The sequence below is a fragment of the Hermetia illucens genome, chromosome 4, assembly GCF_905115235.1.
Source record: "Hermetia illucens chromosome 4, iHerIll2.2.curated.20191125, whole genome shotgun sequence".
Classification (NCBI taxonomy): Eukaryota; Metazoa; Arthropoda; class Insecta; order Diptera; family Stratiomyidae; genus Hermetia; species Hermetia illucens.
In genome coordinates, this window is record NC_051852.1 from 121,992,143 (window position 1) to 122,018,905 (window position 26,763).

The 26,763-nt window shown below is 41.1% G+C and overlaps 1 protein-coding gene across 2 annotated transcripts in view; it reads right to left on the reverse strand.

Moving 5' to 3' along the window:
* Positions 1-14,885: 14,885 nt before the first annotated feature.
* The window catches only part of LOC119654183 (oxidative stress-induced growth inhibitor 2-like), a 223,024-nt gene continuing 211,146 nt past the window's right edge, over positions 14,886-26,763 (reverse strand). For both annotated transcript variants that reach the window (XM_038059372.1, XM_038059373.1), the window contains 4 exons: positions 24,808-25,562; positions 24,541-24,725; positions 24,315-24,472; positions 14,886-16,387 (listed from right to left, as the gene is read on the reverse strand). In XM_038059372.1, coding sequence (XP_037915300.1) covers positions 15,692-16,387; positions 24,315-24,472; positions 24,541-24,725; positions 24,808-25,562 — 1,794 coding nt within the window. In that variant the 3' untranslated portion in view covers positions 14,886-15,691. The remainder of the gene's footprint in view (positions 16,388-24,314; positions 24,473-24,540; positions 24,726-24,807; positions 25,563-26,763) is intronic.

Sequence of the window (26,763 nt, forward strand, 5' to 3'; positions counted from 1 at the left end):
GTTTATTCCCATCCCATCGTCGGGCATAACAAACTCCCTTTCATAATCCTTAAAAGATGCTATGTGTCCATTAGTCCCTTCCTGTCAAAATTATTCAACTATTGCTTGCTGAACGCTCAGTTTCCTTCGAACTGAAAGAGAAAGAGAAGAAGAAAGAGAAACGAAAATCTCTCCTTTTGGATAGCTACAGGTCCATCTCTATCCTTTCAAACTCTGTCAAAATTTTCAAGCAGGCAGTCATTCATTGATGAGCGCTGCGATAGAAATAACTCTATCCCGGACTTTGACCGAATGGGTAGGGCACTCCTATTACAGAAACGTATTATAACTTCGTTAGTAATAGTGCGATTTCCACTCCAAAATGCGTGTGACAGACTGGACTCACAGACATAATAAGGGTGACTGCGTTTCACCTTATTCTCTCCTTAGGTTCTTGATGTCTGTTTCCTGCACGTCCTCCAGATTCAATTGGTGTGTGAACGCTACAAAAATTTCCTTTCTGGTATTGACCTCGCCAAGATCTTTACACTCTATTGTAATCATTGGCCGACTTACACGGACGGTCGCTTGCTCGCCTAGTGAAGCCTCGATATTCCTTTGTAAATCATCGTGATCCTTCTTTTCTTTCGATAGTTCGAACAGCAATCCTCCTTTTTGTGTTCGCCTAATTCCCGTTACATTGCCTTTCTTAAAATATCAGCATAGGACACACCTTCTTTTATTGTTATTACCAGCGTTTCTCGGCGGTTTCGTTTCGTAATCATTCTCCCTGCTTCACTCCGCTCCTTCCTTTATTTAACATACCCAAGTCCAACTTCGACTCGGGTCCCTTTGCCTTTTGGCTCGGGACCTTCCTTATAATTTTCTTTCGTAATTGGTCTATGGTTGAATCGTCAGCGAGTTCCCTGACACTCCTTTGTGTTTAGTGTCTTAACTGTGAAACGATCTACCGAAGCCGGGTTTCGGCCTGATCTTTTCTGTGGACCAGCGTCGTTGGGGATGTTTGAGTTGCTCTATCTGCCGTCGTCTCCTTTGGCAGTTTTAAACAAAATTATTACCGGCGACTTCAACGCTTGGGCAATGGAGTCGGGAAACAAATAAAAGGGGAAGAATCCTACTCGGGAAAGTAAACACTTATAGGCGTGGAGAGCTAGTTTGCGTCTGGGGATTTTACTCTCGTAAATGATTCGCTGTTCAAGTGTCTATACTGGCATGTTGGCAATGAATACACACATAGTGACCACCAAGCGATGTATATTACTATTGATAAAGGACTCAGAACAATAAATCCTCACCTGAAGGAACCAAAAACAAGTTGGAGCGCTTGAGCACTTGATGAGAATACATTTCTGGAGGTATTCAGTGGAATACCGAGTTTAATGGAACGGCAAAAAAAAGCATCGCAACTGTCCCAACAGATATATCAAGCATGTGGCGCTTCCATGCCAAGACGTGCACACTCTCGGAAATGCAACGCTGAAATAGCGAAATGTCGTGCGGAATGCTCGAAAGCTAAACGGCGGAATCAACGCCGAAGAGACATGCCAGAGTATGAAAAAAACACTTCGAATACAAACAAGCACGCAAAAAGTTGCAGTGGGCCATCACTAAAAGTAAAAATTATTGCTTCCAGCGACTTAGTGATGAGGCGAACTCCGATTCATAGGGAGGAGCGTACAAGTTGGTTATGTCGGCAACAAAAGACAACAGATCCCTTTTATTATGTGCCCTAGATTATTGTGGGAGATAGTTTTGACATTGTTTCCCTAATATCTCAATGATACTAAGAGCGCCGTTTATCTCCAGTAACCACAGACGAAATCTTGGACGCAGTTTGCACGGGTATTTACAGGCTGCCTAAAATAAGGGTCCCTCCCCACAGAGTTCAAAATACAAAAACTTGTATCGATTCCGAAGACAGTTCGCCGATAGGTGAACCAACATCTTATAGACCTATTTGTCTTTTGAATACAATAGGCAAGGACAACGAGCGGGTAATCTATAACCGACTATATTCAATAATTGATTGTGGTGGATATTTATTAAATAGGCAGTATGGCTTCCGGAAGGCTCGGTCAACAGTTGATGCTACCAAAATAGTTTCTGAGCTAACCACAAAAGCCTACGACGAAGGGAAATACTTCGCACTCCGACACTAAGAACGCGTTAAATTCTATCGTATGGAACCATATCATCGAAGCGCTCATCGTGGCACGAATGCCAAAATATATATTAAATATAAACTAAGCAAGCTGTCGTCGTTGGAGTTGCAGATGACGTTGGAGGGGTCATAACATCCAATTACCCCGACAAAGTATAGATATAATTACGAAAGAGACCATATGGACGATCAAGTCTTGGCTTAACGACCACGGGCTGGCGTTTGCCGAACCCAAGACGGAATTCGTGCTCTTTACAAAGCGGCGGAAGCAGAAAACTGTTGAAATTTGCATCGGAGCGCATGTTGTCAGTTAATACCTGGGAGTAACTTTCAACTCCAAGCTGAGCTTTAAACTCCACTTAAAGCTTACTGGGCAGAAAGCGACGAATATCAACTCAACATTGGCAAGGATGCTTCCAAAGTCGTCAACTCTGTGCTTTTATACGCGGCACCAGTGTGGGCGTTGCCAATAAAAATCGGGGAAAGATTTATCGCAGCGGATATTCTAACCGATGAGGTGAGTCATTTGTACGATAATCAGGAAGCGTGCCTAAACAGGCAAAGTGAGCATATGTCAGTCATTGGCTGCATGGCAAACAGCGTGGGACCAGGCCGGTGGACATACAGACTCATCCCAGACATAAGTATATGGACTATGCGGAACCACAGTGAGACGAATTACGATCTGACTCAGTTCTTAACCCGACACGGTTGGTGCAGGAAGTACCTCTACAGGAACGGTCTCGATGGATCGCCCCATTGTTCGAAGATGCAGAACACGTATTCTTCATCTGTCCAAGATTTAAAAACTCAAAGAGAAAGCTTGGAACAGAGCCAAATACTCGTTTAACGGGAGAAATCTGGTAAGGTACAATCAAATACAGCATGGGACGCAGTAGTTGCAAGGGTGAAGCAGATCCACCAGGAGCTAAAAGAAGCAGAAACGCAGCGGAGGTGTAGAAGGGCAACTATTGCAATTAACGCTACGCGAGGCGGTAGCAGCTCATTTAGAGTGAATAGCTAAAAACTAAACACCCCCGCAAATCAATACCAGAACGGAGGTCCCGCGGGAAGAGTGTTGAGAGGTTTTAGTCGGTCGATGCGAAGCTTGTCATCGAAAGCTATGCCAAGGTCTTAGACGAAGCTCCAATATAATAAAGGGTGGCAGTCAAAAAAGTAGGAAAAAGAGTGGGATTGGTTTTGAGAGAGTAGCACCTCGAATGGCACTTGATAATGTTTGACGCTAACTTATTTATAGAAAATGAGCGAACCAAGTTGCCTAACTTCCATTGAAGGGACACACGGGCTATAGGAAGAGCTACCCATGAAAAGATTAAAGCCATCGGCGTAAAACAAGCAATGGACTGTGACTCGTTGATGTAGGATAGAAATAGTAGTGGATCCAGAATGAAACCTTGTGGCACACTACGGGAAGGGAGAAAAGAACAGGATTTGCTACCATAAAAAAACGCGGCAGGAACGGTTAAAGAGGAAATGTCAATAGTGGCGAGTTTGGTCAAAAGTATCGTGTCGAAGGCCTTAAATAATCCGTGTAGATGACGTGCACTTCCTGCTGAGAATTTAGATGCATGGCTACAAACTTGATAAAGTGGGGTATAGCAGTAGACCAATGTTGATAACTCCCTTATTTGTAATTAGTAAACATGAGATGGATACGAATTATAAGAGTTGTTCAGACCTAAGATTGGCCGAAATAGGTTCTTTTTTTTAAGAATCCTGAGTCGGCAATCACTTGATGACAAATGTTGCATGACAATTACTATACGGAAAGCAGTATGGGAAATTTTCCGGTGAATCCCAGCGCCGGTTGAAATCTATACCAAATGGGTTGAAGCGATTGGGAAGGAGTGTGGGAAGAACTCAAATACCGAATTCGATACGAAGCTGGAACAAGAGAAAAATAAGAAGGTACGTCTGGTCTTATTTACTACCCTAAAAAGCCTTTTTGTGCTTCTTCAAAGAGCTATCCAGCCTCCACACTTTCTTTACAATGAATTTCATTTCAAAATAAAGTTACAATTTCTAGTTCTGTATGTGCTGTTATTAAACAAACCATACGTAATTACATAATTGTTGAGATTTGATAAATTATGTCGTCTGGAAGCCAATTGTTGGTTTTCTCTGCCATAAATTTAATTAAATTGAACAACGTCCATGATGTCATTTTTAATTATACCACTGTCTTCTGCTGTAACATTGCAATAGAAACAATAAACCGATAAACGTATGTAATATATCCTAAAACGAATCAACATTATAACAAAAATATATGGAAATTCTGTCATCTACTCCAGCAAAGAAAATACTAAATACATTTATGGTCTTGGGACTGATTGGAGTCGACTCCCAAGAATACGAGCCGAAGATTCGCCCACTGATTTATTTACCACAATATTTGCTGAGCCAAAAGGTCTTCGTCATATTTTCATTTAATTGGCCGTGTGGGCTTTAATACTCACATATACGGGTAGAGGAGTAAGAAGCCATTTGCTGGAAAATAGAAATAAAACGGTTACTCACGTTGAGCTATAAAAGTTTCATTTCTTACAAGTTTACGGTCAGACGGTGGGACCCCTCGGAGTAAATAAGTCTCTTGACGAGGACCGTGACCTAGAACTAAACAGATTGATTAAGTTTTATGGCACGGCCCAATTTGGTTTAATCTAGTGAAATTCGAAGGGGGAAATATACTTATGCAGATACATCTCCAAGTGCATCTAACTTAATAAATGAATCAGTAAAAACATTTACTGTTTTTATAACTAGGTTGAGTAAGCAATAGATTAACAAAATTTTAGCTTCAATTTTACCTGAATTAAGACCCATTGTTGCAAGCATTCTAAACTGTTCGAGTTTTCGATACAACCATGTCTTGTCAGCTCCAGATGAAAATGGGGTGATAAAACTATTACCCGAAAACTGGTAGTAATTGGAATAAACATACACCTTGGCAAGGTAGTAAAACTTTCAGTCCTGATATCTTTTTCTCTCTCTTCTTTCAAGTTCATATTGGGAAAGGAGGGGATTCCAACACTCATATTGGGGATTCCAACACTCAAAGTTGAGTATTTTTTATTAGATGGTCTTTATAATCTTTGTTCGAGTATATTTGATATCGGGGATCTTAGAAAACACAGGTACGTCAGGTTGCAGCAGGCTATTGGATTTTCGCTCGTTACAATAACCCAGCATAATCTCCTACCCAGCTACATTGTCGAAGCTGAATTCACTTCCCAAGTCTGAGATCTAAAATTTCGTCCTCGCGAGATATTCTAGTAGCCAGCATGAAGAATTTCATTCGAATAATAGGGGAAAGTAACCAGACCACTGTTGACAAATTGTAGTTAGTTAAACCGTTGTGTGTTCTCACATAGGCTTACAAAACATCAGCACGCCAAAAATCCAAGACAATATCTTTCCTTTCCCTTTCCTTTACCGCACCATTTTTCGCGATTTGAATAAGATACATGTTTTGCAGCATAAATTTCAAACACTTATGAGGCAATGATTTCTCTATAATATTGCAAATTCATCATCATCATCAACGGCGCAACAACCGGTATCCGGTCTAGGCCTACCTTAATAAGGAACTCCAGACATCCCGGTTTTGCACCGAGGTCCACCAATTCGATATCCCTAAAAACGGTCTGGCGTCCTGACCTACGCCATCGCTCCATCTTAGGCAGGGTATGCCTCGTCTTCTTTTTCTACCATGGATATTGCTCTTATAGACTTTCCGGGTGGGATCATCTTCATCCATACGGATTAAGTGACCCGCCCACCGTAACTTATTGAGCCGGATTTTATCCACAACTGGACGGTCATGGTATCGCTCATAGATTTCGCCATTGTGTAGGCTACGGAATCGTCCATCCTTATGTAGGGGGCCAAAAATTCTTCGGAGGATTCTTCTCTCGAACGGGGCCAAGAGTTCGTAATTTTTCTTGCTAAGAACCCAAGTTTCCGAGGAATACATGAGGACTGGCAAGATCATAGTCTTGTACAGTAAGAGCTTTGACCCTATGGTGACACGTTTCGAGCTGAACAGTCTTTGTAAGCTGAAATAGGCTCTGTTGGCTGACAACAACCGTGCGCGGATTTCATCATCGTAGTTGTTATCGGTTGTGATTTTCGACCCTAGATAGGAGAAATTGTCAATGGTCTCAACGTTGTATTCTCCTATCCTTATTCTTCTTCGTGTTTGACCAGTGCGGTTTGATATTGTTGGTTGATTCGTCTTCGGTGCTGACGTTGCCACCATATATTTTGTGTTGCCTTGATTGATGTGCAGCCCAGGATCTCGCGCCGCCTGCTCGATCTGGATGAGGGCAGTTTGTACGTCTCGGGTGGTTCTTCCCATGATGTCGATATCGTCAGCATAGGCCAGTAGTTGGGTGGACTTCAAGAGGATCGTACCTCTTGCATTTACCTCAGCATCATGGATCACTTTCTCGAGGGCCAGGTTAAAGAGGACGCATGATAGCGCATCCGCTTGTCGTAGACCGTTGTTGATGTCGAATGGTCTTGAGAGTGATCCTGCTGCTTTTATCTGGCCTCGCACATTGGTCGGGGTCAGCCTAGTCAGTCTTATTAATTTCGTCGGGATACCGAATTCTCTCATGGCCGTGTACAGTTTTACCCTGGCTATGCTATCATAGGCGGCTTTAAAGTCGATGAACAGATGGTGCAACTGATATCCATATTCCAACAGCTTTTCCATCGCTTGCCGCACAGAGAAAATCTGATCTGTTGCTGATTTGCCTGGAGTGAAGGCTCTTTGGTATGGGCCAATGATGTTCTGCGCGTATGGAGCTATCCGGTCTAGCAAGATAGTGGAGAATATCTTACAGATGGTACTCAGCAACGTGATACTCTATAATTGCTGCACTGTGTGATATCACCCTTTTTATGTATGAGACAGATAATGCCTCGTTGCCAATCATCAGGCATTGATTCACTGTCCCATACCTTGAGCACAATTTGATGAACCACTTGGTGTAACTGGTTGCCTCCATATTTAACCAATTCGGCTGTAATTCCATCGGCTCCTGGCGACCTATGAGTTTTTTAGCCGATGAATTGCATGGACTGTTTCTCCTAAACAGTATTTCTCCGTCGTCTTCAGTTGGCGAGACCTCCAACTCGCCAATGTTCTGGTTGTTCAGTAGCTCATCAAAGTACTCAATCCATCGCTCTAATATGCCCATTCTGTCGGAAATCAGATTTCCCTCTTTGTCTCGGCAGGATGAGCATCGAGGTGTATAAGGCTTCATCCTGCTGACTTGTTGGTAAAACCTCCGCGCCTGGTGCGGTTGCTCCCTATACTTCTCTAGTTCACATACTTGTTGGTTCTCCCAGGCTTCCTTTTTCCGTCTGTGAAGTCGTTTCTCCGCTCGACGGAGTTCGTGATAAGTCTCTGCGCGTACCCGCGTTCTTTGAGAATGCAACATTACTCGGTATGCGGCATTCTTCCATTCCGTTGCTACATTCATCGTCAAACCAGCCGTTCCGACTCCTTTTGCGGCTGGGGCCAAGTATGTATGTGGCCGTATCCATGATAACGTTCTTCAGGTGATTGTGAAGATCATTAGTTGATGCTTAATCTCCAGGTCCTCTATTGACTGCGGTTATTGCGGCATCCATTTCCCTCTTATAGGTGTCGCGGAGGGTTGTGTTGTGGATGGCTTCAGTGTTCACTCTCACCTGATTGTCAGAGGGGATTCTAGGTGGTATTGTTTTTAGAGTTCGGAGCACCATGCCAACGAGATAGTGATCCGAGTCAATATTGGCCCCCCTATATGTTCTGACATTCATCAAGGCTGAGAGGTGGCGGCGTTCGATCAACACGTGGTCAATTTGGTTGAAAGTGGTCCCGTCTGGAGAGGGCCACGTATGTTTGTGGACCGCTTTCCGCGCAAACCAGGTACTTCCAACAACCATTTCGTGTGACCCTGCTCATTGAATAATACGCAGTCCGTTATCATTTGTTTTTTCGTGTGAGCTATAGGAGCCAACGTATCGCCTGAATACGGGCTCCTTCCCTACTTGGCTGTTAAAATCCCCAAGTATGATTTTGATATTATATCTGGGACAGGCTTCGAGGGTTCGTTCTACTGCCTTCTTATATTTTTAAACTTGCCTCGCAAGCGCAGAGTGCATAGCCGTTCGCTTATGTTTTCAAAGCCGATAATTTCATTCTTTGGCTGACTCAGAAACCTTTGTCCGGATAGCTGAGTGGTTAGAACGCAAGGCTGTCGTACGGAGGGTCACGGTTCAAATCTCACTGGTGGCAGTGGGATTTGTATCGTGATTTGCCGTCGGATACCAGTCGACTCAGCTGTGAATGAGTACCTGTGTGAAATCAGGGTAATAATCTCGGGCGAGCGCAATGCTGACCACATTGCCTTCTAGTGTACCGTTACGGTCTTGAATGAAGTGCTTCAAGGCCCTGATCCAACATGGATTGTTGCGCCAACGATTATTATTATTATTAAGAAACCTACTCCGAGCACATGGTTTACCGGATGACCGCTATAATATATGGTGTAGTGGCTCTTCTCCAGGAAACCGGTCCCTGTCCATCGCATCTCTTGTAACGCTGTTATATCAGCCCTATATTGGGACAGGGTATCGGCTAACTGCTCATCAGCTTCCTCTGTACAGGGAGCGCACGTTCCATGAAAAAATGCGCAAATCGTTGATCCTTTGTCGTTGCCGGGTCCGTCGTTTTAAAGTCCGTCCTGTCCGAGGCTCCTGTTGTGGCTTCGTAACAAGTTGTTTTCCGTGTAGGGTTGTCAGCCCTACCCAACCCCCAACCTGGAGGACCAGTTGGTACAATTTGTCCCGTTTTTAGGCGCGGGAGACTCGCCTGCATCCTTCTCCGTCTACAGCTTTTCGTTAAGAAAGAGCTCCCAGCGGTCACCGCATGGAGGTGGAGATAGGGTTTGGTAGTAGAGCTGTTGGTGTTGGTTCAGCAGGCATTTCCCAGGTTGTATATTCCATCGTGGGTACCAATCCACGTTTCGCCCTGGGACCTATACTACCCTTTGACCACCAAATTCATGATAAGCGAAATCTTCATGAGAAGCATAGAAGAAGAAATTGAAAAACGGGGTATCATGTCAAAAATTTGGGCGCGTTATGTAGACGACATATTGGTTATAATCCCAAATGAAGATATCGGGAAAATATTGCAAGCAATAAACAGCATACAACGTAACATAACTTTCAGCGGTGGAAAATGGATATAGTAGGGAGGAAATAGATAGAATACTACGTAAAAGACAAAATAGAATGAATAGAGGCCAACTCACAACACTCTACAAACAGCAAACAAGTCGGGAAACTGGAAGCTTGACGCTTTAGGTATAAAAGGTTTTGTGTTTCTTAATATAAGGAGCATAACGCAGTTCTCCATTGGCTGATAGCATTGACTCCAAATATTTAAATCGCTTAGCTCTAATGGCAGTAACCTGCTCAGAACTGAGCGATTCAAATACCCCGGGTCTATCAGCCAATGGAGAACTGCGTAATGAAATTGCTTCACGCATTAATGCAACCTGGATGAAGCGGCATTCCACAGCTGGTGTTCTTTGTGATCGACGTATTAGCTAACTTCTCTAATCTAAAATTTACTGTAATGTCGTCCGTCTGCCGCTCTCTATAGTTCTGAATGTTGGCCTACTATAAAAGAAAATGAACGGCGTCTTGCGGTAATGGAGACGAAGATGTTGCATTGGACTAGTGGCGTGATACGTTTTGATCACATCCGAAATGAGGATATGAGGTTGCACCGATCGTGGAAAAACTGCGAGAGAGGCGTTTTCGATGGTATGGTCACGTAATTCACGCTAACAAGAATTCACTTGTCAATATTGGTCTGAACATCGAAGTCAATGGTAAGGGACCAAAAGGCAGGCCGAAACAACGGTGACTTGATACGCTGGATGGAGATTTAAAAGCCTCGCGACTATGAACGGGACAAAGACTCAAGAAAAAGAAGAAATGAGGAGCGTCACATAGTTAAAAATTCCATTGCCCTCTATTTTTTAGAAAATGATTTAAATAAATCATTTGATGAAAAACCCTGTATTGATAATAGTCAACCTCATACGCTTCACACTCTGAGTTTAATATTATTAGCAAATGCGAAGAATTTAACCTACAACAAAAATGTATTGATGAATTGACATGTAATGATGACGTCATACAGGTTGTAGAATACATGAAATTCACAAAAAATAACAAAGATTCACCCCCCCCCCCCTATAACTTTGTTAATAATAGTTGGATTTTTTCAAACTTGACCAAATTGTGCATTATGTTCTCCATTACACCCATGCCAAATTTTGTAACATAAGGCGGGTTGTCGGGTAAATTTCTAAAATGTGGAAATATACTATTATTAACTTTATTTGTGCAGATATCGGAACCGGATGTATTTTGAAGCCTAGATTTCGTATAGTTGCACCACTGTGATTTTGTTCAGATTTTTCGGTTGGATAGGTTCTGAGAACGAGACCTGTTACACTTTTTGTGGGTCATATTTTGAGCCCTGACTTCTCTATGTTTCACCCAATATCAAATATGGAACTAGTTTCGAAAAGTACTAATTGAGACCTTTCATTTGGTACCCCACATGGCCACATTTTATCAAAAAAAATTTTGCACCCTCCTTTCACATGTATGAGGAGCCCCCCTTAAACTCAACACAAAATGGTGCTATATGTAAAGGGAACAACAGATCACACACTCTTCCCGATTTTCGTGATAATCGGTCAAGCCGTTTCCGAATAAATCGGGTGCGACAGACAGACAGACAGACAAACAGGAGGACAGACCTGAGGGTATGCTCTGCCTTCAGGACTGTCACAGATGATGTAGCATTCGTCATCTCTGGAATGATGCCGATTGACATCTTGGCAGATGAGATGGTGAACATATACTATGCGAAACCAACCTCTTCCTCATCGCGGACGAAGAAGACTGAGAGGGAGAGATCCATAAATAGATGGCAAGAGTGGTGGGAACGCTCGGGAAAGGGTCGGTGGACTCACAGGCTCATTCCTGCCATCAAGGAGTGGTTGGAGAGACGACACGATGAGATTAATTATAATCTCACCAGCTTCTCACGGGGCATGGAGGATATCTCCAATACCTTCACAGGTTTAAATTTGAGACCGCACCCGATTACCCAAATTGCGATGGAGTCCCAGAGGACCCAGAGCATGTATTCTTCCACTGTCCGAGATTTGTGGAAGAAAGGAGGAATCTAGAGGAGACTCTAGAAGAAGTGCTGGTACCAGAAAATCTGGTGGCGAAAATGCTAGCACATCAAGAGAATTAGGTTGCGGTCAACTCCATGATCGCATCTATCCAAAATAAACTGCGAAAAGCAGAGGAGAGGAGAAAAACGCGGTGACTAAGCTAGAGTGAGCTGACTCCGCCCCGTGATGTAATACCTTATGGTGGTTCCGCGGGGCAGGGAGGAAGTCGGGGGTGGTTTTAGTGGGTAAAAATCCCACACGTTGGTGTGTCCAGACCAGACAAACAGATAGACAGACAGACACCGAATCGATTCTAATAAGGTTTTTTTTTCACACAAAACCTTAAAAAGGGCAGGGGAGAAGTAGATTCTCCGTGAATGAAACTTGGCGTGTGTATGCACTGTGACTGCTCTCTATGTCGGTACAAAATTTAGTACTCCTAGGATGAACTTAAGGGGAGTTTTTCAGTCAATTTCTGAAAGTTAGTAATCTACTTTTAATAAGCTGATTTGAGCAGATATCGGAATGGGACATATTTTGAAGCCTAGATTTCATCTAAGCATACCACTTTGATTTGTTTCGGATTTTTAGGTTGGGTAGTTTCCCAACGCACTTTAAGTGCGTGCAATTTATAAGGTCAGCTGTCTAGTATGTGAAAAAGTGTACATTGGTCAGACTAAAAGGCTAGTGACCACAAGATTCGAGGAACACATAAGAGAGTACACCAAACGGAAAAGCGACGACCGTAGAAACATCAAGTCAATGGTAGCAACTCATATGGTGGAAGAATGACATACCGCGACGATGGACAACGTTTATATTATAAAACGGGTGCAGAAAACACACCTTTTGGATGCAGTGGAAAGCATATGTATCATCAAAGAAGGGAGGCACGATGACGGAAACTGGGCAACGACCTTGATAAAAAAGGTATGCAGCAGGAAATAATAAATAGGGGAAAAAACGGAAAGGATGGGAAAAATGTAAAACAATTACAGAGTATTAAGTAGAGTTAAAAGTTACCGTATAAATAGGGGTAGTTTAAGACAGATTAATTAATTGATGAATTGATGATGAAGAAGGCACGTTGTCTTCGAAACAATAATAAGGAACAATACCTAGTTCTTTTCTTAATTTATTTATTGCAAATTCATTTGTGGGTGGTTATACAGCATTTAAATTTTAAAATATATATCGTCGCTTCTGGCTTGAAGTGCCAACATTATAAAGTGACTCTGGCCTTCTTGACATCAAGCCTCATCTAGTCACACAACTTTCCCTGTGTCATTGAGACAAGGGCAATACTAACATATTTACGCCAATTATTTGTGTTGTCTTCGGTAAAATTTACTTGTAATCTTTTACATCAACCTTTTGATTTCGAGATGACCAAAGAATTACCGACCATGACTTATTTTATTCTGGAGTCAGTAATAAGAAGCGCCTACGTCTTTCGTTTTGCCAAGTCCATTTTAACTGTCTTTAACCTCTACCACGTCTTCAGTCAACTTCACAAATCCAACGCCCGCTAGCTTCAAGGGTAGGCTTGTTTGTGTACCATCGTGACTACGTGAACATGTGGGATATATTTTTTAATCATAGATGTGCATTTCGGGCACCAATTGTACTCTTCTTCAGTACACTATCAACTCATTTAATATTTAAATGTTTCATCTTACCAAGTGATATTTTAACTGGGTTAACTAAAGCAATTGTGGTTTGAGTTAGAACGAAGGATATCTTGACTATCGTGGTAGGCGGTATTATTGTTGTTGTCCGTATCGTGGTTTAATCTACATATGTTTTACCCGCTGGTTCTCGTAGGATCGTTTTATTGTGAATTTAGCATTCTACTCTTTCCGCATTCCTTAAGCACGTTCACGTTGTCTTATATTATGTTGTGTTCTTCCTCCATGATGTGCCGTGCTACCATCGATTTCAGTGATGCGTATTTCCGTTTGCTTTCCTGGCCATTTCTGCTTATCTCGCGTGATCTATCTTCTAGTTTGTCCTATATAGCTCTTCTCACAGTCTGGATAATTCAATTCAATTTTCGGTCTTTGGAAGATCTTAGCCGGATTTTGATTTGATGTACCTTGGAACTGGAATTTCCAGCAACTCATCCACTTGTGATTTTAGGGAACAGGCCGTGGTTGGGCTTTGTTAGTTTGCCGAACTTTTTCTACCCTTTTAAGTGAATACGCAAAAGGATCTGTCATTAATTCAAAATATCTTCCCGACCGATGTTTTTCCGTAGCGTCGTAATTTGTTTTCTCCATTACTACTGCATTCCCTTTCTACGCTGTTAAAAAGACACCGGCTTTTTCTTCAGTCCCTTCATAATTCTCCTTTTTTTTGCGCTATCCGTAGTTCCTTGAGGACGGATTTAGTACATGAGGAGAGCATGTATCCTACATTATTTCGGGTTGCTTCTTTCAATTCGTTTAAATTTAATTCCTGCCTCAATATCGGATATCGGTAACACTGCTATTATTTTCCATGTCTCTGTAAGATGAAATACTTAAAAAGCAAACTAGACCTAATGTAGACAGTTGATAGAATAGGAGAAAGGTTCAACTGATGCCAGAAATGCGTATCTACGAATAAATAATATATTCCGTTTTAGGAAAAGTCAACTAGAGTGTTCCTCCTTTATAAATTGAAGGCATGGATAAAATCAACAAAATTGAAATTGACTCCGACTTGTTAGCACTGATGGAGGGAACAAGTGGTTCCCGAAATATCGCCATTTGCAAGAATAAATATCTACACCAACGAAAAGCAAACAACAAGTTTTTCATTATTTCAGATTGAAATTGACGTTTACTAAGGGGGACCGGTGTATTTCAGGCGGAAATTTACGGTATAAGGAGGTGTGCGTACTATAGTAGTCTCCAAAACAATTATAGGGGGAGAAAATCACAACCCTAATTAATAATTAGCCGACTATCAAAGCACTCAGATCCAATCACGTAAACTCTAGGCTGGTGGGAAAATATGGTTTTGTCCCCGTACATATTAGGTTGGAAGGCAATGAGACAGCGGATGAGGTGGCCAGGAATTGGGTCTGCACGATTAGAGGCCTTTTGTGGTGTGTCAGAAAGGAGTTCGTGGCCACGGCACTCAGGAAGGAAAAGGAACGACTGAAGGACTATATTGGGCGAGGTAACCAGGAATGAAACAGTCCAGGGGTCTTATAGTGAGATATGAATCAAAGCGCGCGCATGGTTGTTTAAACGTCACCAAGGACACCGTCAGGATAATAGTAGGAATGTCCGGTAATTATGCAAAGTAGGAGAAGAACATTTGGAGATTACTTCTTAATCTTAGACATAGACTAAAACACGTTGAAGTAGATAGAATCTGTCATCTTCCATAATACTATTTACTGTTGTCTACATTGCGATAAATTCTATACACGAAAAAGCAAACATCTATTTTCTGGAATTCAATAAAACGTTTATTATTCTTTTTCGATAAATCAACAAACCATAGTAATACAAAATTTTAGTTAACTTTTCAACCAATCAATTCTGAACAATAACGTTTCAAGTTTCTCTAACACAATAGAAGAGATGATAGGATATCTTACATTGATTGACAGTCGTAAGTTCTGGGAGAAAAACTTAACACCTAACAGATACGTACATTCAAAAAGACGTGGAAAGTTGTTTTCAAGACACGATAAGTACTGGTGTGAGAAAATCACTTTGCATATGTTCGCTCTCTTATTACAAAAATAGATATTGATCTCCCTGTGATTTAGACGTTTCTTTTCGCCAAAGAAAGACACAAGTGTTTGGAAATTGATGATCATTAATTTTAAAGAAACACAACAACCATAACGGATTAATTCCCATTGCAATATTTAATTAAACATTTCATCCAAATTTACAAAAGTGCAATGATGCCATCATTATTGTTATTTTCGTTTACAATTATGATTATTATTATTTGAAAGAAAAACTGAATTAGGATATTGAACAAGATAAACATTTCCAAGATAATATTATTTTGATGTTGAATATTTTAAACAAATCACGACGTCTCGTCGTCACATAACCAAATTGATTTCTGATCTTCAGAAATGGTCCAACAGTAGCACCATCCAGCCAACAAAATTTCACCTTGAACAAATGTTCTGAGTTTAATTCCTATCTGATGTGTTCTGCACCAACGAAAGAATAACAGAAATCTGTCGGCGAAAAAACAAAAGTACGTCCCTGTGTCTTCCGTCCGAATTTCAATCGTTCTCCTTGTGGAGGGCCGTTGTAATGGCCAGTGCTCCTCCGGGAATGAAGCGAACAAAATTGTCGCCTACAAGTGGTCCCATTGCGTACAGCCCTTTCGGGGCTCGCAAAACTTGGTAGGTATATTTGTCAACTGCTATTTGATTCGATTTGCAGTCAATTGGCTTCGAAGGATCGACACCCAATCCGAGCCCCGAGCCATCGACTGGACACGTCTTAACCTCCGTTTCTGGGCTCACGGTTTGCGATTTATTGCAGTCACAGACTTTTCCTTGCACGTGATTACATATTCTACCGTATTCGGCTCCGTTTCGTCGACTCCAATCGCAAATATTTAAATGCTTGCACTTGGCACAGATATTTTTGAACCATGATATTTTCCGGCCGAATATGGATAGATGTTCCGGTGACTTCTCCAGTTTTTCATTTAGCGAGTCAATGATCGATGTTGGAGATCCCTTTAAGGATGCACACTTGATTGCTGGTATCGTGAATCGTAGATCTGGCCTGGAACCTATTAGAATCGCGCAAAAAGATACTTCGAACGTTTTCTGTTCCCCTGTTGTAATATGTTCGACGGTTACATGATGGATGCCGTCTTTTCCATTAACCAAATCACATATGCGATGTTCAGGAAGTGGCATGTAATTTTCATATGTTTGCGATGGATCCTTCATCATTCGGTGAACCTGGAAGGGAAAGGAATAAAAATGGTAAGTAAATTTCAGAATATTCAGAATGTTAGTTGAAGTTCGAAAATAATTTACAATCATGTTAGGTATTAAAAAAAATGAGCTATGTGGGAAACTTTTGTAAAGATACATAGTTGAAAGAAGAGAGGTGAAGTGTTGCTCTTATTATCTCATAATCTAAGAGTGAACTCCAAATTAGAGTTAAATTTTTGTGTAAAGATTGAGGGAGCATCCACTTTATGATAGTTCGGACCAATTGAAGAGGAATTTATTCACCCTTTTTTCGGTCAACGGGCCCCTCCTTTTGGGTTAAGCACCCAATTTTTCAAAAAGGACGACTGACGGAAAATTTTTCAATAATTGGTCCAGTCTTTCATCTAGTGGAGGCGCCCTCAGAACTTACTTAATCCTTGAGCAAAAAAAATGCTTCGACCAAAATTAAGCATAAATGGGGCGATTTTTGCCCTGGTTATAATTCATACCAATGTCTTGTTTGGGAATATATTGGGTGTGTGCACGTTTTTTTTCGATTCAATCATCAAGTCGTCACATTCATCGCTTTGCAAGCGATTTTTTACTACCTACTAGCCCCATCGGTTAAATGTGGGAAAAGAGTTCCATTGAAAGAGACTGCCAAGGAAGGGATAGTTGACCCTTGTCTGTCTTGAATGAACGGCGACGTCTTCGACATGGAGATAGGTCAAATTCACTTAAGGCATATTGCTTGCCATATGAGCTTGGCGATAGATGGCGTACCACGATAAAAAAAAAATCTGATCGCTGTTTTATGCTGCGAATTCGATTCTTGGCTTACTCATGACCCAACAAGGATGGAAGGAACAAGGAGTAATTACTTTTCACACCTGAAATCGGAAGTTTATCTTTAATATTTGCTCACTCCGAGTAAGAAATGGGTTCTTTCCAAAAATATTAAACGCCGGTGTCTATTTGCAGGAAGAACGAAACACCGCCATCGACATGGAGAGCAGGATATCACCCCCAGAAGATCTTATTGTGCTTGGTAAAAGATCCACACATTTTTTTTACGCAACCAAGCCCTATTAGCGGAAGTCTACTGTGCCCAGTTGAGCGTCCCAAGGCAGCGTTGAAGAAGAGAAAAATTGCGGATTAGTTTGGCAGCAATTGGTCCAACCCTCGTACTCCCCTGACCGCTACTTCGAAAATCATTTCAAAGAAAAGGGTTTTTTTTTTAAACGGAGATGCCATAACAACCCGACTTACGGACTTTTCATCAAATCACTATGATTTCACAAAAGGGGATTTTGTTGCTATGAGACCGTTGAAAGCGCCTAATAAACCACATCATCATCAACGACGCAACAAATGGTATCCTCGTACTAAAGAGGAATAATGGCTTCAAATTCGACATTTATCGGAAGCCACTGAGTACACAACGTACCGTTGTCAGGACGTCTAACCACTCACATCAGCATAAAGTGGCCGCTTACCGATCCATGGTGCACAGACTTTTGTCTATACCACTTTCTAAAGGAAGGTTTGAAGAAAAAGCCATACATTGTGGATACAGCTAAGAAAAATGGATCTCGGCCAACGTTAATCCAAAGCCTAATTAGGAAGATGCAAGACACGAATGAACGAAATCGTCTAACAACTTTGTTCGAACAAGAAAGGATGAAGATGGACATACAACGGGCGAGCGTAACATACTCACCGGAAATGTTCCCAGCTTTGCGTCGAATCTTGGCCAAAGAAGGTGTCAAAGCAGTAGGATCAGCAGGATTCACAAGTTTAAAACGCAATTAGGCAAAGAAAAAGACCCGAAGAAGGAAGAGGAAACAAGCGGCATTTATAAGATGCCTTGCGAAGATAGACAATAATAGAACGTGGCCTTCGTTACACTTCAGGATTTTCAACTAAGTCGATCACATTTTCGTTGAAAACGGAAGTTGCGATAGCGACTGCTATATCGACTATCACCCCAGAGTGAAGCATTGATATCAGAGTAGGTCCTCTTAAGGTATAGAATTTCATACCGAACAATTCAGAATTCCTTTATTCTGGCCTTAAAGTACAATGAAGCGTTCGAAAAACGAATCCTGCTAACACTGAGCTTACATAAAGCAAGCGACAGCATTGAAGAGAAGCAGAATCAGTTAAAATACCTGTTTAAAGTAGCGGCAAGGGAAACCATTGGGTATGGACTTCAGCCTAAAAAAAGATCGATACCACTACGCGATTGATGAGACAAATGTTTCTTATAAGCAATACCAAGAGGGTCCTATAAGAGCAAAGCATAGAATATATATCGAATTAAAACGTACCGCTGACAAGACCCAGTGTTATAGGAGATATGGCGCAGATCAAAAAGCGATAGGGCTAATTCTTTGAGCATGATTGAGGTTAAGATATTCCTAATGAAATAAATCAATTTCGTAGACTGTAACCAAGTATATGATGATATACACCACTTGGTACTGAATAAAGTACTGTCTGAAGATAGGGTTCCTGCAAAGTCAAATACAATCTTTCAGTACAACTTCCGGATTAAAAGAAGACGATGGACTAGCGACATTACCATTCAACATCACATTGGAGCATCTTTCTATAAAAATTCTGTCTTTTTAAACCATTCAGTAGCGAGTTTAAAATTGAGCACCGAAAAAGCCTCAATGACATATGGCGAAATAGTGAAATTGCCTAAAAATAAGTGATAATGAAACGAAAGTTATGATGCAAATTCGAAAGAAAACCCCAGTTAAGCAAAATATGATATTAAGCAACCTCCCGATCCAGATTCCTGGACGTCCATTCAAAGATAAAGGGGAAAGTAGGCGAATAACTACTTAGAAATCCAAGAAACAGAAGGGAAGACTCGGTGGACACAGCGAGCCACCCTCTGATCGCGTTGCGCTAGAAAACTCTATACAACAGTCCAACCTGAATAAGGTAATTCTCCACAAGTGGCGATCGACGAAGACAGCTCCATCGCCCTTCGCGCTTTACGGTTCGGAGTGTTGGGCAATTCAAGTCTATAAACGCGATTATAGCGTCGAAGATATGATGTATAACTCCATCACGTCCAAAATCGCGTTGCACCCATCATAGAGATGTTGTGAGAAAAGCGCTTTCAATAATATGATTATATGTATTAATGATAAGTTAGCAGCTATGATTAATCTGAACATCCACGTCGATGATAAATGACTTAAAGACCACTTAAAACAGCAGTGATTTGATAGAGATAGATGGTACTGCTGGGATACTATCAGTGCTTTCAAACAAAGGAAAGTCGATTTTGATGGAGAATTATTCAAGCTTATACAACTTTTCTAAATTTTCCAGGTCAACTACTGAAAAGACATAAGAAACTCAGAATACATGGTAAAGGAAAGCAGAAAACCTATTGGAACAGGCAAGTAATTTGAATGCAATAATTTGCAGAGTGGTTTGCACGATCTTTACATTAGCAAGGATCATCATCAACGGCGCAACAACAGGTATTTGGTCTAGATTTGCCTTAATAAGAAACTGCAGATATCCTGGTTTTGCGCCGAGGTCCACCAATTCGACATACCTAAAAGTTGTCTGGCGTCCTGGCCTACGTCATCACCCTATTTCAGGCAGGGTCTACCTCGTCTTTTTCTACCATGGATATTGCCTTATAGACTTTCCGAGCTGGATCGGCCTCACTCATACGGATTAAGGGTTCCGCCCACCGATACTACGGTCTTGGTATCGCTTATAGACTTCGTTGTTATTTAGGCTACGGAATCGTCCATCCTCATGTAGGCGGCCAAAAATTCTTCTCCCAAACGGGGCCAAAAGTTAGCAATTTTTCTTACTAACAATCTAGGTCTCCAAGGAATGCATAATGACTGGCAAAATCATAGTCTTGTAGAGTAAGAGACTCTATGGTGAGACGTTTCGAGCGGAACAGTTTTTGTAAGCTGAAATAGGCTCTCTTTGCTGCCAACAACCATGCACAGATTTGACCGTCGTAGTTGTTATCGGTTGTGATTTTCGACCCTAGTTAGGAGAAGTTATCAACGGTCTCAATGTTGTAGTCTCCTATTTTTATTCTTCCCGTTTGATCAATGGGGTTCTATTCTATTAGTTGGTTGGTTTTTGGCGCGACGTTGCGACGTTGCCACCATATATTTTGTCTTGCCTTCATTGATGTGCAGCCCAATATCTCGCGCTAATTGCCGCCTGCTCGATCTGGATGAAGGCAGTTTGTACGTTTCGGGTGGTTCTTCCCATGATGTCGATATCGTCAGCCTAGGCCATTAGTAGAGTGGACTTAAAAAGGATCGTACCTCTTGCATTTACCTCAGCATAAAAGATCACTTTCTCGAGGGCCAGGTTAAAGAGGACGCATTATAAGGCATCCCCTTGTCGTAGACCGTTGTTGATGTCGAATGGTCTTGAGAGAGATCCTGCTGCTTTTATCTGGCCTCGCACATTGGTCAGGGTCAGCCTAGTCAGTCTTATCAATTTCGTCGGGATACCGAATTCTCTCATGGCCGTGTACAGTTTTACCCTGGCTATGCTATCATAGGCGGCCTTAAAGTCAATGAAAATATGACGCAACTAATGTCCATATTCCAACAGTTTTTCCATCGCTTGCCGCACAGAGAAAATCTGATCTGTTGCTGATTTGCACGGAGTGGAGCCTCTTTGGTGTGGGCCAATGGTGTGCTGGGCGTATGGGACTATCCGACCTAGTAAGATAGCGGACGATATCTTATGTATGAGCAAGGGAATACCACTAAAATTGCTGCACTGCGTGACATCTTCCTTTTTATGCATGAGACAAATTCCCAGTCAGCAGGCATTGATTCGCTATTCCATACCTTGAGCACAAGTTGATGGACCGCTTGGTGATTGACCGTTTCTCCTATACTTGGTGGTGACAGTATTTGTCCGTCGTCGTCAGTTGGCGAGACCTCCAACTCGTCGATGTTCTGGTTGTTGAGCAGTTCATCAAAATACTCAACCTATTGCACAAAATTGCCCATACCCTCTTTATCTCAGAAGGATAAGCGTCGAGGTGCATAAGGCTTCATCTTGCTGACTTCTTGACAAAACTTCCACGCCTGGTGCGGTTACTCTCTATACTTTTCGAGTTGGTTCTCCCAGGCTTTCTTTTTCTGCCTGTGAAGTCGCTTCCCAGTAGCAAAGATAGTATCCAAAATTATTGCAGAAATATCTAATAGTGCTCCAATGTTCATTCGATAGAACATATTTTGAAAACTCCAGCATAGAAGTTAATATCCAGTCAAAAATGAAAGGAAGAAGATATATACAATGCTGACGTTTCGAAATTTAATTACATACTATTTAGAGGACGGGAAAAAAGTGTTATAATAATAACTCAACTATAACCGGTCCCAAACCCAGTTGTGAAAGGAAGAAGAATGGATAACTTCAATCTGAATGCCTACAGACAACCTCAGCGTTTCAGGAGGTGGTTGAGGAAAGTGCATGAACTTTATGGTTCTGCAGATTATTCATTGAGGAAGCTAACATGGTACCTGGAAAGCAACCATCAACTAATGGGAAGAAAGAAGAATTTATGCTTCGGCATGGATGACCAACGAGAGTCGTTTGACTTTGGGACTGAGGCGGTGCGATGTCTACGCACAACTTTTCCAAAGAATTAATTGCGATCAGTTCAGAAAATTTGCGTAAGCAGCGGATTGAATGGACTAAGCAAAAGTGAGAATTGTACCTGAAATCAAGGATGAGTGTGCACGCCGGCTGTGTGCAGATATGCTGCAACTACAGTCATTGATGTATTGTGGTGGAGCTGTCAAGCTGCACGATCAGAAAATCCACTTTTGTGTTATTAATTTGGCAGAACGTTTCTAGGCTGACACAGCAAACAGGAGTTCAAATGAGATGCAGAGGGTTTACTGAAACTATATCTCAGCAGTAAAACATTAGCAGTTCAAATTTTTGACACTCCAACAAAAACTTTCTGTCGTCTGCATGCGTCGGCCATGGCGGTTTCTCCAGGCATGTTCAGAATACAACGTTCGCGAGGAACACGCGCAACTTTTTCAGATCATTCAGAACGTCCAGATAGTGAAGTTTTCGATGACGGAAGCAAAAGAATATTGAAGTCCATTTAGAATAGTGAAGTGGGTTAGCCACTTAGCATACTGAGTAAACTATTATACATAGTATAAATCATATCATTAGTCGGCCGAAGGAACTTCTAAACGAAAAAGATACGCAGGGCCGCAGACGCAAGACCGATCACTTACCTACCAAATTTCTACAAATTCATAACGATCATTATTAATGGAAGCATCAGTCCGCATCTCGAAACTAACAAAATACTCGATGATGATGCTAAAGGGTGTTGTTTTTCAATCAAATATAACCTACGTGATAAGTGTAAAGACGTACTTAGATGACATCAAGTAGTACGCTGGTATTGACGACCATCTTGGCAATCTGTCAACATGTTTAGTTTGATTTAAGCAAGTGCCGAATCCAAAGTATCCGCACAGAACATCACGAATTGCATACCTACAAGCACTTAGTAATTTTGCAAAGAACCCATACCCGAGTTGGTAATTTTAAGATTGACTATGATGCCCGAATTCCTGCTACGAGATCTCATTTCTCGGGAAGAACAAAATAAGTGCATTGAATGTTTCCGCTATTATTTAACTGGCATATGCATTCGAAATTTTGTCGTAAACGAAGACCGATCTGTCCAGTCCAATGAGAGATACGGAAAAAAATCATCCAAATCCTTAAAAAAGTGGTAGTCGGTTGGCGAAAGGTCCGCATAATATGGTGGATGATGCAGAGTCTTATACTGCGATTCGTTCGTGTGTTGTGAAGGAGTATCACATCATCTCTGTTGATTAATCTCGGCCGTTGAATACTCAATTTTTGGTGCATTTCCTCGAGTTTGGCACAGTATTTCTGTGCATTTATCGTTTCTCCAGGTGCCAAAAAAGAATACTGGATAACTCCAGCTGTAGATCACCAAACAGTCCCCCTACCCCTTAGCTGCGACAGAGGTGTTAGATAGGCCTCGCATCTATCGGTATGAATGCTGAGCCTGCACTCAGTATAAACCAGTACCGATGTGCTAGTCATGGCGGGGCTCTGATTGTGGTCCCAAAATCAATCCGTGTCCAAAGAGGACCGTGGGATTATGTCTACATGGCAGGTACTCACGTTAAATGCCGGGAAACTCTCGACTAGCGCACACCCAGTTTCTCTGCAATATCTCTCACACGCAGCAGTGACTCCTTGAAGAGTATTTATACTTCATTATCCGACACAACAGCGCCAACTGGTGGTGGTTTGATACAGCAAAATCGCACCTAACTTCACTCGATTGCCAAATCGGCCATTTCATATGCAACAACCTAATACAAAATTAGATTCTACCACAAATTAGACTACCGTTTTAGCTTAGCATCTTCTAATCATTATCAGAACATTCACAAAACTTCCAACCAAATATAGGTAGGACCTTCGACATCCTAATCCTAATCCCTGATCTATTCCATATTAGAATGAGAGAGTTCTTCAAAGTCATGCATGGTAAATAAAATATATACACATAAACTTCCGTACTGTTTTGTTGATGATCGATACAGGCTACATAATGGAACTAATTACTTGATAAAAGCGCATATTTAATCCCCGTGTACGTTCGCATTATAACATAAGCTAAATTAATTTGAAAAAAACCTTAACATGATAAGATACGTTCAGATAGTACATTACGGCACTTGAAATAAAGATAAATTCATTTAATTCTGTTTTCATTGGATCTGGCATTATGTCATTATATGATAGTTTTTCTTCTAGATTACCAGATTGCGTTCTCAGTTTTCTCAGCGTAAAAATGCACCTAGCCTTACGTAATTTCGCTCTCATTTTAGATCAGATTTAAAAACCAAATACAAACCTCATGATATTCTGGGTATACATTTTCCGGTAACATTTTATCTAGTCCAGCACTTCTACTTCGGAATACATGAATTACTGGAATATCTGATGATCTACAAATGGTTACAGCATCAGCAGCACTCAAGCCAGCACCAACAACAAGTACAGGTTTCAATTCTAAAAGAAATAGGAGTTGGTTACGTGAAAAGCAAATCGGATTAAATGTGATGATTTAATTTTCTTACGTGTTCTCTCCCGATCATTAAATGCTTCCAAGGCAGATTCTAATTGCGGTAACTCGTGTTTCACCCAGGAAACATTGTAGTCTTCATTACGTAAGCCTAGTCGGTTTGGTAAATCTGAAGCGCCACTGGCTAGTACGACATTTTTGCATACAAAACAGAATGTCTTTGAAGTAGCTTTGTTGAAGCTGAAATCAGGAGATAAAAAATTAGTTGGAGATGTTCAAAGTTTAGAGAAACATGTTTCATTTGATAAGAATAGCTACTCACCCATAAACAATCCATCTTGATGCCTTGAATTTACCCATAGGACAACCGTCCGGAATCGGAGCGATCATGGTCACAAGTGTATCGTTCAAAAAGTACTTTTCCAAGTTCACCTTCTTCACATAGTCCTCGTAGTATTTTGCAACTCTTGATACAAGAGCTCTAGTTTGTACTTCTTTTGAAACTTGTCGTTTCAAAGACAAGTTACGTCTCGGTGGCAATCGAGTGACAGGAATCGTTGCCTTAAGTAGCGAATCGTCCGTGCTTGTTTCTACGCTATTTACACTTTCTATCAAATTCGTATCATCGTCAATAGTTTGTTCTTCAGCAAGTGCTTTTTCGCACTGTGATACCAATATCGTGGGTTTTTGTGCCGTCTCCTTTGTACATTTACAACATAAGGCACCCATTTCGGATTCATTATTATTAACTAAACATAAATTATTCGAGTCTTCGATTTGTTCTTGTGGTTTTGGTTTTGTTCGTAGCTCTAAACACTTTTCACACGGCGTAGTATTGTTCATGATCGCCTGTTTTCGTAAGCCTGAATCTCCATCGCCGCCATTTATCCTATGGTCAAGAGGTTTTTGTGTGAGTTTGAGTTGAGACTCCTGTTTTTGGTGTTGTTCGATTTCCCAATCTCCGAAACTGTAGCCGGGTAAAGACATCCAGGCAGCCAATGACAGGGTTCGCAAGTTTGGATCCATTCGATGCCATGAACCTCCCGGTGGGCCTTTTCCGAGGACAATGTGGTCAACCTAAAATTAAAAGAGAAAATCAATGTTGGTAATCATCTTAAAGAAAATAGGTTAGTGAGGCTAGAATAGCGGATTTGATCAGTTTAATGTTTCATTTCGATGTGGTGTCGAGAATAAAAAAAAAGTTTCACATATGGAAACAGCCTTTTCTAATGGTACAGGGAAATATTAAGTCCACACGCTTTATAGCATTCCTTTTTCTTCGTATTTTGACATTTATGGCAAGAGGAGAAATGATTGTGATTCTGTGATCTGGTGTGTTAAAAAGTACACATTTAAATCAATGGTGTATGATGAGTCCCATCTCTTGTATGACATCTATCCCTCAGAATATCCTCCATTGCGATATCTGTTCAAATAGAGTTGATAATAGTATTCTACCATATTTCGGAAATTTATTTTAAAAAAGCTCTAAGTTCATCCTACGAATGCAAAACTTCAAAATAACATAATATAAGACACAATACTGAAAAATTTGATGGAAATCCTGCTACTATTAGCAAAGTTATAACAGATCAATGTTATCATTTTTGCGTGAATTCACTTCGCACTAAGCTAACACCAGACGTTAATATCTAAATAAAGTAACAAATCTGACTTACTCCTATAGTTCTAAAGGCCCATATATGGATGGCTACACTATCAATAACATACACTTGTCGCGCAGCGAGATTGGATTCATGGCAGAAGAAAAAAAAATTCTATTGCAGACGACCATCTACAACTACCTTTACTACAATAGCTGCTTCGACCCTAATATGAACATATGCAACGCAATATCTCAAGAAACAACTACAACAGTTAATGCACCTTAAGCCTACCCACAATCAATATTCGGTGCAAGTGCTTTTGCAAATGCAGCGTCAGCATCCGACAGCCTTGTGCTCTAATCACACAGCTATCCGGATACTCGTTCATATTAGTTCACTTTATATGATGATGACGTCATACACGTCTTAGAGTGCGATAAATTCACGTGAAATACACAATTTCGACTTTCTATAACTTTATTAATAATAGTTCGATTTTTTTCAACGTTCAAAATTGTGTATTATATTATTGCTTATAACGGTACCAAATTTTGTACTTCTAGGATGAACTTATGGTTCGTTTTCATGATATATTTCCAAAATATGGTAATGTGCCATTATCAACTTTATTTGAGCGGACATAGGAATGAGATGTATTTTGAGGTCTAGAT